At 40.2% G+C, this 19,367-nt stretch overlaps 2 protein-coding genes across 3 annotated transcripts in view; one reads left to right on the forward strand and one right to left on the reverse strand.

Annotated features, from left to right (window-relative positions):
- Nucleotides 1-19,367, forward strand: part of LOC140477055 (RNA-binding protein 12-like) — a 137,703-nt gene that overhangs the window by 54,173 nt on the left and 64,163 nt on the right. The gene's annotated exons all lie outside the window — the stretch shown is intronic.
- The window catches only part of cibar1 (CBY1 interacting BAR domain containing 1), a 65,528-nt gene that overhangs the window by 27,767 nt on the left and 18,394 nt on the right, over nt 1-19,367 (reverse strand). Inside the window, exons 4-6 of the mRNA XM_072570247.1 lie at nt 9,000-9,101; nt 2,941-2,946; nt 1,168-1,272 (exon numbers count right to left, since the gene is read on the reverse strand). Coding sequence (XP_072426348.1) covers nt 1,168-1,272; nt 2,941-2,946; nt 9,000-9,101 — 213 coding nt within the window. The remainder of the gene's footprint in view (nt 1-1,167; nt 1,273-2,940; nt 2,947-8,999; nt 9,102-19,367) is intronic.

Below are 19,367 nucleotides of genomic sequence, written 5' to 3' on the forward strand. Positions count from 1 at the left end.
TGTTAAACAGCAGGAGCTTTATTATGGACATGTTTACAGCCTAAGCAGCAAAATTGGACTAAATTGTTTTCTACTCAAAATGGCCCATGATATCATTGCCACCTGACTGAACTCAAAGGTGACAGCCCATCATATGAACAAAAATACACAACATTCATATTTCATGAAAACCAAGCTGTTAAAGCCAGAATAACAAAGTCAAATTGCCACTCAGTTAAATGTATTTAATTTTAAATATCAGATCCAACACCTTCAAGGCATTTTCCTATCCGCTTTAGAATGCATTTTTTAAAAATGTAGAAGCATGGAATATTTCAGACTCCCCAAAAGCATCTGGGCGTCTTTGTGCATGAATCACAAAAAAAAGACAAAAGGAATCTTGGCATTTATTGCCAAAGGTCTGGATTATTAAAGTAAAGGAGTGTTGTTGCAATTATAAGGTGTTGGTGAGCCCACACTTGAAGTAGTATATCCAGTTTTGGTTTCTTTACTTGAAAAAGGATGAGGTGACCCTGGAGGTGGTTCAGAGAAGGTTCACCAGATTGATTCCAGGGATGAAAGGGCTACTGGACGAAGAGCAGTTGGGCTTATATTTGATGGGAGCTCAGAAGAATGAGGGTATGGTGTGAAAATCTGACCGACATGTATAAAATGCTAAAGGGGATTAATAAAGGTGGTGTTGAACAGACATTTCTCCGTGTAGGACAGTCTCAAACAAGACATCACAGATTTAGAGTGATGGGAGGTAGGTTCAAAACTGAGATAAGGAGAAACTTCTCTGCAGGTCATGAATCTGTGGAAGTCACTACCCACAATGCAGTGGAGGTACAATCCATCAACAGATGCAAGAAATAAATAAATATGTTTCTCATGAAGAGCAGGATAAAGGGCTAAGAGGACCAGGCACAAAAGTGGAGTTGTCACCAGGATAAGGTCAGCAATGATCATATTAAATGGTGGTGCGGGTTTCAAGGACGTGAATTGCCTACTCCTGCTTCCGATTCCTATGTTCCGATATTCTTGGAAATTTACTACCACCCCAAACCCCACCCCAACAAATTTGTCCCCATCTTGCAAATACAATTCCAGAATTTCCCTTTTAGGATACTAATCTAAATATTTTTTGTTTGAATAAATGAGGAAGAATTATTTTTGCATGCTGTTTACCTTAATATCCCTAATTTTCTCTTCTTGAAAATCATCAATGGTTTCTTCCAGCTGTCGGGAAATTCGAGTCGCATCCATTGTGACCCTCTGTAATTCAGACTCAGCCTAGACAAGAGCAATTTAAAAACTGATTTTTTTAAAGTACAAAACATCTAATTTGAATAGATTCTAGAAAATATATTTCTGGAAAATTAGTAAATAATTCCCTACCAGACATAAATCTTGATGTTGCCCGAGTATATATTACTTTATCTTAAGTACTGGATTTTTTGGAGGAATTAGATATATTTAAAATAAATTAATTTGAGATAGTAGAACCAGTGCGATTCAAATATTTCCATAAGTAGTGTCACAATACCAGGTCATTCTCAGACACCAACCAACATTATATAATCTTAGCTCAATAGAAAACTCAAAACAGGCTCTTTCATATAGATCTGCACTGAATTAACACTCTGGCAGGACTTTTTTACAAAAGTCTGTAAATAATGCAACAGCTTCAATCCTGGAATAAGCAGGACCTAGTCAAATCCACTGAGTGTTCTATAGTTTACTTAAGTCACAATAAAGTAAAAATAGGAAGACAAGCATTAATTCTATTTCTACAACTGAGGAAATTTGCCTGCTCCTTCCAGTTGATCAAAATCATGAGTATATCAAAAAAGGATAATAACACACACAATACACATGAGATTATTAGGATTGGGATAGCATAGTTACAACAGAAACGTACCACAGGGAAGGACAGGACTGGCAGCTCAAATGTTCCAGGGTGTAGATGCTACAGGAAGGATGGAAAAGGGGATAAGAGAGGAGGAGGAGTGGTGTTTTGAAGTTATGTGGGTGGAATGGAGAAATAAGGAAGGGATGATCACCTTATTGGGATTGTAATATAGGTCCCCTAATAGTCAGCAGGAAATTGAGAAGTAAATTTGTAGGGAGATCTGCTATCTGTAAGAATAGTAGATTTGTAATAGTAGGGGATTTTAACTTTCCAAACAGACCGGATCTGCCACAATGTTAAGGACTTGAATAGAGAGAAATTGTTAAATGCATAAAAGAAAATTTTCTAGGCCTCCAGTCTGTAAAGCAACCTTCTCCCACCACCTTGGTTTCCTTAATGACTCTGCTTGATCACATGATGTAACTCAGTATTAGATGCTCTATGACAGAGCTACCCAAATGTGTTTTGCTAGCTTCCTGTCTTTTCAGTATAACAAACATTACTCCATATTTAGGTTCCAGTCGTGGTCAACTTGCAACCGTGTCTCTGTAATGGCTATTAGGTTTATACTTATTTATTTCCATCTGTGCTAACAATCCATCCACTGTGTCACAAACGTGGCATGCATTCAGATACATACTTTAATTCTGTCTTTCTATTGTCTCTAGTCTGATCCTTTCTGCTGATGTGCCTTATGTTTGCACACTCGTGTCACATTCTGGTAACCACTGCCTAAATTACCCCACTGTTCTTCTACATACTTTTCCTTTGATTTATCACAATACTTCTCACACGATCTCTTCCACCCCTATTCAATTTACAGCCTGATCTATTATCTTAGTTATACAATTCACAAGACACTGTTCCCAGCATGGTTCAGAAGAAACTAATCCCAAAGGCGCAAAACTCCTCTTCCTCAGTACATATAAACATTTAAACATACAAGTGACCACAATGTTGTGAATACAGATATTTTTTCAGAGGATATAAATTTCCCTACGTTACAATTGAAATTCCACAGGAACTGCAGTTGATATTCAGTCACAAACCTGTGTCTGTTTTATAGTCAAGGAACTAGTTCTTGTAAAAAATCTTAAGACATTAGTTCAAGACATCAGTTACAGAAATCTGGAAGGAAACACCAAAGTTTCAACCAAACCAGACGTCGAAACTCCTTTTTCCCCCAGGTCAAGGCTATTTCATATATTATATATAGTGTTTCCTGTTGCCAAGATAAAATATAACACTGCAAACAGCAAAAACTCCTGACAGTTCTAAAGCCAAGATGCTGTTTTATGGATGAAACTATGTGGCAATAAACTGAAATGGGTTGAACCGCACAAAGATTGTTCCAAATCACCTACTTGAAGGCCTTTTTTTTAGATCAAGGCTTTCAGTAGTTAGCTCCATTTTGTTGATGGCAATTAGTAGTAGTAATGCTCATATCTCATAATTAAACAAAATAAAATTTAGTAAAAGATAAAAGCAAAGTACTACCAATGCTGAAAATCTGAAATAAAAATAGAAAACACTGGAGAAACTCAGGACTGATAGTATTTGTGTAGACCGAGACAGTTAATATTTCTAATCCAACATTATATTTCTTAAAAGCTGAAGAAAAGGTTGAAAAAGTGGTGGATTTATACTGTAGAAATACGTGGGAGAAGCAAGAACAACAGAGGGCAAGGTCAAGAGGTGGTTAAAGGGCAAGAGAGACTGGAGCAAAAACACTGGAGAGTGAATGAAAGAAAAATAAGGTGAATAAGATGAAAAAGACAAATGGAACTTTTCCAAGGTGAGCATTCATACAGATGTAGAAGTGAATTAAATGGTAATCTGATTAACTAGAAACACTGGAAATCTAAACTATCACCTCCATGATGAGAGGAACAATTAATCTTTAACTTAGTTAAAAACATACCAAGTCACATTACAGGAGTGTTACCAAACAAAGTCATGTTTGGACAAATAATCAAAAAAGTTTGGTCACAGTTAGGATGTAAGGTCCAACTCAAAGAAGGAAAGAGTATAGGGGTTATATCAGCTGACAAGCTTAAGTTATCTTGAAGACGGCCTTCGTGAAGATGATGAAAAATCAAACAGGTAGCATGAGGCCAGCTCAACAGCAGATAGTTTTACAGAATTTTTAAACTTTATGTGCATTGAGGGTTGACTTTCTTAAATTTACTCCAGTCTTGAAATTAGCATTTAACTTGATTTAATCTTAACCAGTGGTTTTGTTCACAATGCTCACGGACGAACACAAGCTGCCTGCTGATAATAATTGCAGTAAATCAGGTAACTGGTGACCTACTCAGCACAAGTTGACTCGGGTGTCTGTAAATCTGCTGGTATTAATATTCACGAAATGTTTGCTAACGTGGAGTGAACAATACCTTAGAATCATACAATGGGCAAGAGGCTCTTCAGCCGATTAAGTCTGTACTGCCAAATCTAGACTTTCTAGCATTAGGTTTGTAGTCTTGAATGTTATAACATCAACTGCTCATCCAAGTAATTGTAGTATTTGAGGTTACCCATTTAACTACCTTCTCAGGTAGTGCATTCCTGACCCTCAAAGTCTAGATGAAAAATTCTTTCCTCAATTCCCCTTTAAAAAAGTTACCAATCCTTCAATTAAAAGGGAAAAGCTGCTTTCTATTCATTTTGTCCATATCCCCCATAATCTTACACACCTCTATCAGATCCCCTATCAACACATTCTCTGCTCCAAAGAAAATAACACCAACTTATCCAACCTCTCTTCATCACAGATAATCTATGCCTTAGCTAATAGAGGCAAGGGTCCTGTATGCCTTAAATAAGCTATTAACCTGCCCTGCCACCTTCAGAGATTGGTGGACAAACATCCCAAAATTCCTCTGTTTTTCAGAGCTTCCTAGTGGCCTACCAATCATTGAGCACTACCTCGTCTTGTTATTGCTTCCGAAAAGCATCAACCTACACTTACAGTTAAATTCCTTCTCCCCATTTGATCAATTTGTATATATCCTCCTGGAACTCAAAATGTTCTTCCTCACTCTCAACCAACCAACCAGTCTTCATGTTATCCCCAAATTTACTCATCTCCTCTCCACCTCACATTCTCATCCACATCATTTAGCTGTATCACAAACAATAAAGGGACACAGTACTGATCCTTGTGGTACACTATTGGACTCCCGCCTCCAGTCACAAAACCAGCCTTCCACCATCACCCTCCAACTCCTGTCACTAAGCCAATTTTGGATTTCATGCCTCTTACCTTCTTTATCAGTCTCCCATGTGGGACTTTGTTAAAGGCCTTGCTGAAATCCACAGAAATTAGATCAACTCAACTATCCCCATCTACACATTTGGTTAACTTGAAAAATTCAACCACATTTGTTAGTATGGCATCTCTCTGACAAAACTATGCTGACAATCCCTGATCAAACGTAAATGGAGGTAAATTCTCTCCTTCATAACTTTCATCAATAGTTTCATTAGCACCGATATGGAATGACTTATGAGGAAAGATTGAACAAGCTAAACTTGTATCTGCTGGAGATTAGAACAATAGGAGATTATTTGACTGAAACATAAAATCCCAAAGGGTCTAAACAGGGAAACTAGATTACCCAGAGTGAGAGAGTCTAGAAATAGGGGTCTCTATTTAAAAATCAGGGATAGCCCATTTACAGGAGATTAGGTAAAATGTTTTTTTCTCACAGGGGTTGAGTGTCTTTGGTTCTCTCCCTGTAAAGGCAATGGAAGCAGACTCCTTGAATATTTTCAAAGCAGAAGTTGACTGATTCTTATTAAGAAAAGGGTTGAAAGGTGATCAGAGTAAGCAGAAATGTGGACTTGAGCTTATTATCAGATCTGCCATGATCTTATAGAATGGTACAGCAGGATCAGGATGAATGCCCTATTGTTGTTAGTGCTTTGCATGTAAGGATGATGTGATTAAAATGATTACCCAGCATTTAGATTTAAAGAAGTGAAAGAAGTATACAGTGTTGGACACAGTTCAGCTGCAGATGAAAAAAATCTTGAACAGGAGCAAAAAGAAAAAGAGAAACAAGAAAGTCTGAATAAGAAAGAAAGCTGGAAGAAAAGAGCAGGAGAAGAAGTAGAAAATAAATCCTGGAATTGGCAAGAGGAGAAGTGGAAGAAAATAAATGGAAACGTAAAAGCTTGAACTCCAGAGACAGAAATCTGACGATGTAACGTGGTGAAAGAGAAGTTTAAAGGAGAATAAGAGATAGCAGTTCAGAAAGCGATTATAATTCCACTGTAAACTTTTAATTAATTTGGAAAACATCTTTGGTTAGTGCCTAAATTTAGAGGCAGCCATTCAGGTCCATTGTGCCTGCACTAGCTCTATTACCTCGTACCAATCTGCTGCCTTTTTCCCATATCCCTGCATACCAATTCACTCTTGAAAGACTGAAGTAAACTTGGCCCCACTGCATTTCCTGACACTGCATTCCACATTCCACCAGGTGAGGAAGTTTTTCCTCATATCACCCTTACTTTATTTTCACATCACTTTGAATCTATTGCCTCTTGTTGTTGTTTCTCTTACAAGCTGTAACAGCTTCACCCAAATCATTCTGTCCAGCCCACTCATGATTTTGAAAATGTCAGATTTCCTCTCAACCTTCTTTTGTCAACCCCAGCACTGATCCCTGTAGCACGCTACTACCAAAGATTGCCATCCTGAAAATGCTCCCCTTATCCCAATTCTGTCTAACAGCCAATCCTCTATCCATGCTAATATACTAACACAATACTATGGGTTCCTATCTTACTAAGTAGCCTTGTGTAGTACTTTATGGAACACCTTTTAAAGAACCTAACATATTTCATCCATCTTTATCTAGCATGCTTGTTACCTCCTCAAAAAGTGGTCTAATAAGTTTACATATTTCCATAACACCTGACATCCTTTAACATTATTAACATATTCCCAATAACAGATGTTGAGCTATCTGCTGTACAGTTACCTGTCTGCAATCTTTTTTAAAAAGGACGTTACTTTAGCAGTTTTCCAACTGTCAATTATTTTCCCAGAATCTCAGGATTCTGAGAAGGTTACTATTAGTGCATTCACTATCTCTCAGAACTACTTCTATTAACATCCTGGGATGGAACCCATCAGGTCCAGGTGATTTATCAGCATTCAGCCACATTAGTAGCCCTAATTTTTTTTTCTCTAGAGAGATAGCTATTATATTTATTTTATCCCCATACTTTGTCCCTTTGATGTACATTTTTGGAATACCATTAGTACCTTCTACCATTAAGATCGATGAAGTACTTATTCAATTCTTCTGCCATTTACTGGTGCCCCATTCTTATTACCCAGTCCCATTTTCTAGAGGGCCTATGTTCACCTTGGCTTCTCTCTTCCTTTTTATATGTTTAAAGAAGCTCCAACTACCCCTTATGTTACATACTAGCTTTGTATTCTCCATTTTGTTTCTGCTCTTTTCAAACTTTCCCAATCTGCTGGAATAGGAGACAGCCAAGCCATCTTCAAAGGAAACTGTGCATTCTCAAGAAACACTACCATACTAGCCACACATTTCACAATACAAAAATGGACACACAGGTGGGGTCTCGAAAGAAAGATAGTTATTTGTCAGAGTTAGTGATAGCTGTGAAAATTCCCAGTAGGAGAATACAAGATGTCCTTGGTTTGAACAGCTTGACATAGATGCAGAGTCTCAGGGTCACCCATGAAGGGTACAATCATGAAGCAACTGCAGAAGAGTAACCCAATCAGACCCATTCTCCTACCCTATATTTACCCCTGACTAATGCACCTAACACTATAGATAAATTATCATGACCAACTAACCTGACCTGCGCATCTTTGGATTGTGGGAGGAAACTGGAGAACCCGGAGGAAATTGATTTCTATCATTTTCTTATTTACATACAGTCCATTTCTGACTCTTCCCTTCCTTAACTGTTTCCAACTCTAGTGAATTTTTCCAGTATTTTCAGTTTGTATTTCAGATTTCCAGCATCCATATTTTTAATCTCTCAGATTTTGTATGTTCTAATCAAATCATCTCTTCCCTAAATTTCTTACATAACTTGCTTAATTGGATGAGGGGCAATGACACTGGGTTGACATCAGACCAAACTGAAGTGGAAGACTGGCAAGAAACTTTATAATGAAAATTGAAGAATGGGGCTTTATACATTGACAGACAGAACAGAAACAAGGAACTATGATAAACGTTTACTTGACACTAGTTAGGCTTCAACTGATGTATTTTTTTCCCCTCAAATCCTATACCGGGCACCATACTTAAGGAAAGAAATAAAGTCTTTCTGCACCCTTTCTAAAGGCTTCACAAAATTGCTTCCTGCGATGAGAGACAGGAGAGGCTGCTTCCTGGGATTCAATTGGAGAAACAGAAGCCAGAGAAGATTGAAAGCTTCGATAAAAGATGTTCAAAATGGTGGTGCATTGCTAAAGAGCTGATAGAGAGAAATTGTTATTAACAGAAGGGCAAAAAAACCAGAGGCTATGGATGAACATAGTTTATCAAATAAAACCAACAGAATGAAAAAACATGCAGTGTGCAGTTAAGATCTGGAATACATTGCTTGAGAATGTAGCACGGCTATATTCAACTGTTGCATGCAAGAGAAAATTCAATAAGCAGCTAAACTGAACAAAAATTTCTGGATAACATGGAAAGGGGAAAGGAACTGAATGAGTTAAATAGAACTTGCAAGATGCTGTATTTAATAGAATGAATGGCCTCTGTGTGATGTAACCATTTCATGATTCTATGATAATTATTTTAACCAAGAAATATTTTAAACTCTTTAGAAAGCAAACACAAATGTAGCCGGTCCTAAACAGCAATCCATCATAATCATCTTTATTGCAAGAATTCAATGTAATTCAGAGAGGGTGAAATATGCCTTTTATATTGGTAAAGGTTACTGTCAGGACCCAGTGTAAGGAGATAAAGTTATGCTTTCAAAGCCCAAATAACCATAAATTACTTAATTTATCCATATCGGTCTAGTCACACTGCACCACTCACGTAGTGTTTTTTCCCAGCACAAAAATATAACCACTGTACATTAAGGATACAACAATTTGTCGGTCAGAAGGATTCCTCTGGCGCATTCTCTCCACATGGGCAATTTGCTTTGATTCACGTCTTATAGCACCTGAAGCAACCTTGAGGTCTTCCTGAGAAAATAAAATATTAAATATTATGCAAGTTGACAATTAGTAAAAGGTTATGTATGTTTACCACCAAACCACGTGACTATGTAAAAAGCACAAAATTAAAGTTGGTAGGTACAGCTACAGTTTCTAATAAAGGTAATAGGAGCTCAGCTTTTCTTTTCTACACTGAGCTTAACTAACAATAGCCCATACAAACAGCTATTATAAATATAAATTACAATCTATGATTTTATGTGCAGCTTCAACATTGAACACCATTAAGTGGCACTTCATGGAAATACTAGGGGAAAAAGACACAGTCAAATGAAACATTAGAGTCAAAAACTTATTCAAATGTATAAGAAGGATCTTAATTTTTTTAAAAGTAGGGTTTAGCAAGGAAACTCCACATTAAGTTAATATTGGTGGACAATTAAACGTCTAACAAGAGATTCCACCAATATCCTCACCCTAAACAATGGAGAACCCAGCCCATTAGTACAAAAGATAAGGCTGAAACATTTGCATCCATCTTCAGCCAGAAATGCTGAGTGGGTGATCCATTTCAGTATCCTCCAGAATTTCCCCAGCACCACAGATACCAATCTTCAAAGACTCCATGTGATATAAAGAAATGGCTGAAGGCACGAAATACTGTGAAGGCTCTATACCTGGCAACAGTATTGAAGACCTTTGACCTAAAAATAATAACTTTATACAGATAACATTTACCCAACAACATGGAAAATTGTCAAGATATGGTCCTGCCACTTATGGGTTGGACAACCTGACATGGCCAATGATCACACTACCCAAAGTGATGTAGGAGTTTGTCAATAGTGCTATCAAGATCACAGATGTAGGTTAATCAACCCATTGAATTTGCTCCCCTAAACAATTAGATCATGACTGTCTCATAATCCTGTTAATTAAGGTTCTCATCAGTTCAGTACTAAAAGATGACCATTGTTCAAAATAGCAAGCATAAGGGAACAATAATCCAGAACCTTAATCTAATATTCTGGAAATATTGGTTCAAATTCCACTATGGTGGACAGTGAAATTTGAATTCAAATTTTAAAATTCTAGAATAAAAAAAGCTGTCCTAATGGTGACTGTATAACATGTTTCCAATGATGGATGTTAAGCTAACTGGCCTATAATTACATTTTTTGACTCCTTCTCTGAAATAAATGTCTGACATTGGCAATTTTCTAATCCTCTTAGATCTTTCCAGAATTTAAGGATTTCTGGAAGATTATAATTAGTGCATCTGCTACCTCTGCACCTACATCTTTTAAATTCTAGAATGCATCGCAAGTGTACGTACAAAGGAATACCCTGTTCCCTTACATTCAGATTGGATTCTCTAAGTTCCTGGCCTCATTACAACCTTGGTGCACACGAATAGAAAAGCTGAACTCCAGTGTTGAGGCGAGCATAACTGCACTTGACATCAAAGCAGTATCTGCTCATTTCAGTCAAAAGACATCACTGCAGTTGTTCCTCAAGATCGTGGCTTCGGCTCTACCTTCTTCAGCTACTCCATCAATGAATTCTGTCCGTCGTAAGGTCAGAAATGAGTTTGTTCAAAGATGTTTTACAAGGTTCAGTAATATTCAATCAATTCTAAAATATTAAAGCAAAGCATTTGAACTGATATACAGCAAGATCTGCACAATATCCAGGCTTGGGCTGATAAGTAGAAAGTAACATTCACAGCTCACAAATGCCAGGCAATGGCCATCTCAAATAAGAAATCTAACTCTTGCACCTTGCCATTTAAGGGCTTTGGTATTATTGAATCTATCAATATGCTCTCTGCTTTCTTGGAAGTGTGCAGCTTCAACAATACTCAAGACAGACAACACTATCCCAGACAAAGCTGCTCACTTAATTGATATCCCATCCACCAACTTAAATATTCAATCCTTTCCACAGTCATAGTAAGTGACAGGGTGTGAACCATGTTCAAGACACACTGCTGAAATTGACCAAGGTTCCTCCAGCAGCACCTTCCAAAACTGCAACCTCTTTAAATTAGAAGGTCAAGGGCATCAAATGCATGGGAAAAGGACCACCTGCAAGCTCTTCTCTAAGCTACTCACCATCCTGCCTTTGAACTACATCACAAACTATCACTGGGAAAAATCCTGGAACTTCCTTCAGAACAGCAGTGTTGTGAAAATTTCTACACTCAAAAGGACTGTAGTCGTTCAAGAAGGCAGCTCGCAATCACAGTCGCCACAACATTTGGGCATGGACAGTAAATACTAGCCTGGCAAATGCTGCCTCGGTTCTGTTCAGAAAATATTTTGAAGGGAGTAGACCAATCTTAATTTCCTGAATCAACAAGCCTCAGTTCAGGCTTTCAGATCACATTATGAGAAAAACTCCCACATTAGAAAGTAGGATTTGATGCAAACAATCCAATAATAATAAAGTACCTGATCCATTGGGTACTCCCAGGCAGTTCCCATCATATGGTCACATTGTTATCATATTTTTGTACAAAACTAAAGCTGGTGTCAGAAAATCAAGCTTCCTAAAATTTCACAGTATATTGAAAGGGTCGAAAGATATGGTCCACAAAGTAATGTCAGAGCTCCATCTAGCAGCAGACTCAAGTAATGGAATAACATAATTATTGTATTAAGGTTGAATGCTACTTACTACAGCCAAAAAATGCTCAGCTCTCAACAAGGATAAAATGGAAAAACAATATTATTCATCCAGTCCATGAAATCATGTCACAAGGCTAAAAGGTTAAATGACTCCACAACATGAACATATTTCAACAGCTGATTTGCAAACATTTCAAATGAGAACGATGCTAACGTTTCTTGACCAGTGCAGAGAAGGATTCTGTGATTCTCTAAAGTGAGGAAACAAGTCCTTCAACTCAACAAGTCCATACCGACTCATTCCCTATCCTATTATCCTATAGTTACCCCTGACTAATGCACCTAACCTACACATCCCTGAACACTATCTTTGTAACAACACAGTGGCTTAACTTACAGATGGTCTACAGAAGTTCAAACGAATGCTCACCACCACTCTCTGCAGGGCAATTAGGAATGGATCATAAGACCAAGAGAAATAAGAACATACGTAGGCTATTTGGTACCTCAAGCCTGCTCCACCATTCAATTAGTTCACAGCTGATCTGACATTCCTCACATTCACTTTCCTGCCCTTTCCCCATTACCCTTAATTCCCCTATTGATCAAAAATCTATCTCAGCCTAAAATATACACAAGGACTTTTCCCCTACAGCTCTCTGGGCCATGATATTCCAAAGATTTACAGCCTTCTGAGAAAAGAAACTCATCTCCATCTTAGAATTAAGGGTTGCTAATTTAAGACTATGTCCTCTGGTTCTACAGTCTACCATGAGGGAGAAACATCATTTCAGCATTTACTCTGTCAAGCCCCTTAAGAATCCTATATGTATCAATGAGGTCACCTCTTGTTTTTAAATTCCAATGAATCCCAGTCTGTCTTTTTTTTTTAAATAAATATATTTATTAGCAAATTTTTAACTTTACAAACATAAAGTTATTGAAAAATGCAATCAATAACAAATATCAGTGAGAAGCAGTCTTCTTCTGGATGAAATCCCTAACCTGCAAAAAAAAAAGGAAAATATTTCTGCTGGGCAACCCATATTTGCAGTTCAGTTGCTTAAAAGACATCACAACCTCTCCCTCAAAACAAGTCTCCCAAACTAGAAACTCCTCTCGCAGCCCATAGTTTGAACCCTCAGTCTATCATCCCTGGTCAGAACCCTGGCATGCCAACTATAGCTGTAAGTGGCAAAGTCTTGGATAAGCAACCCTCACTCTGATGTATTGCCCTCCATGCCTTGACTGTACTAATGGTAATGGAGTTCCGGCAATGGTTCATAACTGTCCTCATCTTACCCATGAACAGGTTAACAAGAGGGCACTTTGCCTGCAAGGCCTTGATATCCAGCCATATCGAGTTTGGATCGTTACCTACCCAATCGCAGACAAAGGATAGCAGGGAACTCAAATGATACCTCCTGATGTCTGGGAAATCAACTCCACCCCCCCCCCCCCCTTGAGGCAACTGCAATTTAGTAAGTTTGATGAGGGGCCGCCCACGATGTCAGACAAAGGAACCAAACCATCGGATAAGCTTCCGCAGCGTTGACCTGCGAAACATTATAGGGAGCGTACGCATGGGATAAAGCAAGCTAGGAAGAACATTCATCTTAATGAGAGATATTCAGCCCAGCCATGAAATTGGAAGAGCCTCCCATCTCTGGAGAACCCGCTTAATATTGTCGAGCAAGTGAGCAAAGTTAGTCTGAAATAACAGATCAAACTTGGGGGTAACAAAAATGCCGAGGTATCGGAACCTTGCCAGTGACCACTTATAAGGGAACTTAGAGCTACCTTCAACTTCTGGCACATCCTCGAAGTTCCCCAAAGGCATAGCCTCCAATTTTGCAAAGTTAATCTTATATCCTGAAATAGCCCCAAATGAATTGATACATTGTATCAAATGGGGTACGGAGGTCATTGGGCTCGATAAAAACAGAAGGACATCATCTGCATACAGTGTAATCTTTTGTGCCCTCTATCCCATTTCCGGAACGGATATGTGGACGTTCTGACGAATAGCCTTTGCCAGCGGCTCTATCACCAACATAAACAACAATGGTGAGGGGAGGCAGCCTTGCTGACTACCCCTACCAATGATAAGATTGTCAGACTTCACCCTGTTGGTGATGACCGCAGCCAGAGGGTGGCAATATAAAACCTCCACCCACCTAGCAAAAACCACACCCAATCCAAACTGTTCTAAGACATTAAAGATACGGCCATTCCACCCGGTCAAAAGCTTTCTCTGTTTTAAGGAAATCACCAACCCTAAATCGATCACTGTTGACAAACTTTGACCATATTCAACAACCTTCTAATATTATTAGAGGACCGACGACCCCTTATAAGGCCTATCTGAACCTCTAACAACATAGGGCAACACATTTTCCAATCTCAGTGCCAGGACCTTAGACAGAATTTTGATATCTGAATTTAATAGAGAGATGGGCCAGTATGAGGCACAATCCTCAGGAACCTTCCCCTTCTTAAGAAAGGAAATATCAGCTGCTCTCAAAAATGGTGGTAGGCATTCATGTATATCGAGTGATTGTACATCTCCAACATTGGCCCTGACAGAATCCCTATAAACTCCTTATAAAACTCACCCGGGAGACCATCATCAGGGCCAGGCGCTTTCTCACTCTGAAGTTGCCTATTTCCTGAACTGTCAAGGGGACATTAAAGAGGCCTGTTCCAAGGTTACCCCTGGGAGGTCCAGGTTCTTAATAAAGGCCTCCATTTTAGCCCTCCTGTCCTCGCAACCTTCAGACCAATAAAATTCAGAGTAAAAACTCAGAAAAGTCTCATTAATCTTCTTAACATCATATGCAAGGACCCCGGTGGTGTCTCTGATTGCAGTAATGGATTGGGGAGCATGCTTCCCTGGCCTATCCCCATACTCGAATAGCCTTTGTCTAGTGAAAACAAAGTTCTTTCTTTGAGTTTTGTGTCAGTATTGAATTCAAGGCAACCCGGAGGGCCGTGATCCATTGTAGCTTTGTCACCAAAGGTCGCACAAAATGCACCGCCTCGGTGGCTTTCAACTGCGTCTCAAGTAGATGTGGCTGTTCCTCCTCCTGTCGGTTCCGGCTAGCCGAATAGGAAACAGGTAATACCCTAGCGAAGGCCTAGCAGTCTCCTATAGCATAGATGGACTACTAGCCGTGCCTGAGTTAATAGTCAAGAATTCCTGAAACTCCTTCAAAGTATTCCACAAATTTGAAATCCTTAAGGAGAAAAGGATCCAAACGCCAGTGCCGCAAACCTAGCCCCTCACTCTTGGCCTTAACTTCTAAATATACTGTCACATGATCAAGCTATTTTCCCAATTTTACAACCCATAATTGAATCCAGAAGGGCCGAGGGAGCCAGGAAGAGATCAATTCTTGTGTGACATTTATGTGGATTTGAAGAAAAGGTGAAATCCCTGCCAGTAGGGTGAAGACATCTCCAAATATCCACCAGCCCCAATTCCTTGCATGAGTCAGCCACCTGCTTGGCCTGCCAAGAAATAATTGGTGGCCCACTAGACCTTCTGTTTACTGTCAAATCCAAGAGACAATTAAAATCGCTTCTCCCACCCCCCCTCCGCGCCCCCAATAATAATGTGCCATGTTCCAAAGGTACTCCGCTTAGAGAAAGCAGAAATCAAAACATTTGAGGAGATGCTCCAGAGGACAGTAGATATTTAAAATGCCATATTCCTCTCCACATATCAGGGCTTTAAATGTCACAAACCATCCCTGCTCATCTTTCACCTGCTCTAATAATTTGAATGGAAGATTATTCTGGATAAGTACTGCCACTTTTAGTAGTAAAGGATGAAAAGAATACCTGGTCATAAGCCCCCTGTTGTAACTTCAGGTGTTCGACATCATCAAGATGGGTTTCCTGCAACAAAACAATATCAACCCTTTCCCTCTTAAAGCTAGAAAGCACTTCTTTCGCCTGTTAAAAGGAATGACTTCCCTTGATGTTCCAGGAGCACCATTTAATAAGATACTTAGCCATGTCGCCTCTCAGAGACCTTTGAACCCTGCTTACAAAGCACCAAGCACAATAAAGTCGAAGAATTGTGTACAAAAACTACTCTATCATAACTACAAATAACCATTACTACCAAAAAAACTACAAAGAAAACCAACTCTAAAACCTTGAATGGAAGACTCTTCACCATGCCCATAGGGTGGCACTCATCCTACCCATCCCCTTCTTCACAGCTCCTTCAAACCCGGACTGTGTCCCAGCCTTAGGCCAGAAAAAAAAAATAGAGATCCTTAAATCAACAGAAGAAAAGATAGTCATGATGAGCACTCCACCCATCCCTGGCTTCAAACAAAAAAAAGGGGGAGACAACTAAAAACATCTACAAAATTTCCATTATAAAATCCAGTTATATAGAAAGAAGGAACAACTTATTCCAAGTTTTATTTCTCCCCTTTTCCAAAAAAGAAATTATTAGGGAGAAAGAAAGGAATAAAAAAGGAAGGGAAAACATGGGGAAAGGAGGAAAAGAGGATGAACATTAACCGTATTCTTCAGGCTAGTCCATCTATTTTAAAGTGTCTACAAAGTTTTTAGCTTTATCCACTAGGTCAAATGTACAAACTGAGTCCTCGTGGCTGAAAGGGAGCACTGCGGGGTATCTCATGGAGTACTGGATGCCTCTTTTGAATTAAACCTGCTGAGAAATCCTGGAAAAACCTGATTTTTGACCCCTTGTACAGCAGTGCTTGTGGATCATTTCCCAATAACCTGGAGGCTTCTATGACTTCTTTTTTCTTGTCCTTATACAAGTGGAAGTGCACTAGGACCAGGCGGGGGCATTGCACCAGCCCTTTCAATCTATGTGAAGGCCCAAAAGCTTCAGCTGCCAGCTTTCAAAGAAGGTAAAAACAAATGACTGCAGATGCTGGAAACCAGATTCTGGATTAGTGGTGCTGGAAGAGCACAGCAGTTCAGGCAGCATCCAAGAAGCTTCGAAATCGACATTTCGGGCAAAAGCCTTTCATCAGGAATAAAGGCAGAGAGCCTGATGCGTGGAGAGATAAGCTAGAGAAGGGTGGTTGGGGGGGGGGGGGGGGGGAAGGAGGAGAGAGAAAGTAGCATAGAGTACAATGGGTGAGTGGGGAGCTGACTGGCTGCTCACCTTCACGGAGCCCAACAATTTGGAGATTTATCCTCCAACCTCTATTTTCAAGATTGTCGATATGGTCTTGCAAGGCTCACAACTCTCGCTCCAGCACCTGGATCAGACTAGATGAGGACTCCATTGCAACTTCTGAAGCCTTAGCTGGGCCCTCCACCACCTCCAGCCGCTCCCAGAGGCCCTGGATTGCCCACTCATGCTTCTGTAGCATGGATGTGATGGGTTGGACCTGGGCACAAATCTCCCTACTGATGTCCTCAAATCAATCACAGTCCCCAAGTCTGTCTATTGCCGCAGCCAATTCCTATGAGTCTGTCAGGTCCCCGGGGTGGGGGGGGGTTCAGGAGAGGCTGCTGCTGCAGTGGTCTCTGGTATGCCTGGTGCTGCGGGGGGGGGGGGGGGGGGGTGTCCTCCCTGCTGCTGTTTGCTCACTCCTTTTCCCTTTGGCATCCTTCCCACTCCTTAAAATTAACAAATAGGTATTCTGTAAGGTTTTAAACAAAATAATTCCACCACATAAGTTGGCCAGGGATGGCAGAAAACACCAGTATGCCTTGGCTGTTAGGCTCCCACAACAGTTCTACAGAATCACCATCATCTTGCAGAGTCCATCCCAACCTGTTTAATATTTGCTCCTTCCTGTAGATCATCAGAGAGAACCTTCCCCAAAATGCCTCAGTTAAAATAATATTTTCTTAAATAAGGGGTCCAAAATTGCATAGTACAGAGGAACCTTGATTATCCGAAAATCAGATGGCGATCTCAAGGTCCCAATAGAAACATCACTTCAAAGACATGTTTCCAACAGTGACTGCATCTTTTGTTTACAGTGATTAAACAGGCACCATCTCCAAATGATTGACCTGCCGCCCTCTCTCTTCCCACACTTCCCTGGAGTTTTACAGAGGGGTGCACCCTAAGCACTCCCCACCCCCACCTCCCCCAGATAATCTCTCCAACATTTGCCCTGTATAGGGCAAATATGGAACCTGTCAAAAATATGCAGTAAAAAGGTTGTGTGAGACTGTGTGGGTGTTGTTGTTGGTGTCCAGTCCGACTGCCCCAGAGAGGGGGTGGAGGTGGATGGGAGGACTGCACCATGGTGGTGGTGGGGAGGGGGGCAGTACAGGACGGGGTTGAGGGGCGGTGTCTGTGGGGGACAGTGTTGGGCACGGGGGGGCCGCTTTGGATGGGGTTGGGGTCAGTGTCTCACTTGCAGTGCGCTGCTGCAGTGTCCTGAACGGGGAACAGACTTAAAACTCCAAGCCCCAGAGGAAAAGCATTTAAAATCAATTAACAGAAATCGATTATCTGAACAAAATAGTGCCCGCCCATCTCGTTCGGCCACTGCTTACTTACTGTCATTCCTGTTAATCCAGCCACCAGTTCACTTTAGCAACTGTATTTCATTTCATTATATTTTCCTTTATTTAACCTAAGCACGTTGTTTCCAACCCAGCTTTCTCATCCTCAAACTGAGCATTACATTTAACACGTCATAATCACTACTTCCTCAGGTTTTTTATTTTACTGAGGTAATTTATTAAACCTGTCTCATTACTAGACCCAAGAGAGGTCCATGACATATTGCTCTAGGAAATTAATGCAACATATTATCATAGATATCCTTTAAAATTGATTTACCCAATTAAGATTAAAAAGTTACCCATAATTAGCGCTCTATTCTTTTTAGATGCTATTATTTGTTGCTTTATAGCCTTTCCTACAGAGTAGCAACTGTTTAGGGGTCTATACAATACTCCGACCAATAATTTCTTTCCCTTGCTTTTTTTTAAGCCTCCGCCCAAATGGACTCCACGTAGTCCGAATTTGAATAGTCTCTCACAACTGTCCTTGTTTCTTCTCTAATTAACGGTGCTACCCTACCACCTTTGCCATCCCTCCTTGGGCACCAAATTTAGGCTTTGCTAGTGACAGTCCCAACACAGGAACAAAGGTGTTGGGGAAGGTGGGACCTGTACAAGCAGGACAGGTTGCACCTGAACCAGAAGGGCACCAATAGCCTGGGAAGTAGGTTTGCTAGCATCTTCAGGGGGGTTTAAACTAATTTGGCAGGGGGATGGGATCCAGACTTGTAGTCCAGCAAGTAGGTTAGCTGTTTTTCAGGATGTCCAAGAATGTAGAGAAGCTGTGGAGAAGGTAGCACCGACAGGGAATACTTGTGGACACAGATGGGCTCAAGTGTGTATACTTCGATGCAAGGAGTATCAGAAATAAGGAGGGTGAATTTAAGGCGTGGATCAGTACTTGGGACTATGATGTTGTGGCCATCACGGAAACATGGATAGAAGAGGGACAGTTGCTAACTAGAAATGATATAACGGCTGCAGAAAGGCAGTTCGAGGAGGATCTGCCTTTGGAGGTAGTGTGGGCTGAAGTCAGAAATAGGAAAGGAGCAGTCACCTTGTTGGGCGTTTACTATAGGCCCCCCAATAGCAGCAGAGATGCAGAGAAACAGATTTTGGAAAGGTGCAGAAGCCACAG

The sequence above is a fragment of the Chiloscyllium punctatum genome, chromosome 5, assembly GCF_047496795.1.
Source record: "Chiloscyllium punctatum isolate Juve2018m chromosome 5, sChiPun1.3, whole genome shotgun sequence".
In the NCBI taxonomy this organism is placed as follows: Eukaryota; Metazoa; Chordata; class Chondrichthyes; order Orectolobiformes; family Hemiscylliidae; genus Chiloscyllium; species Chiloscyllium punctatum.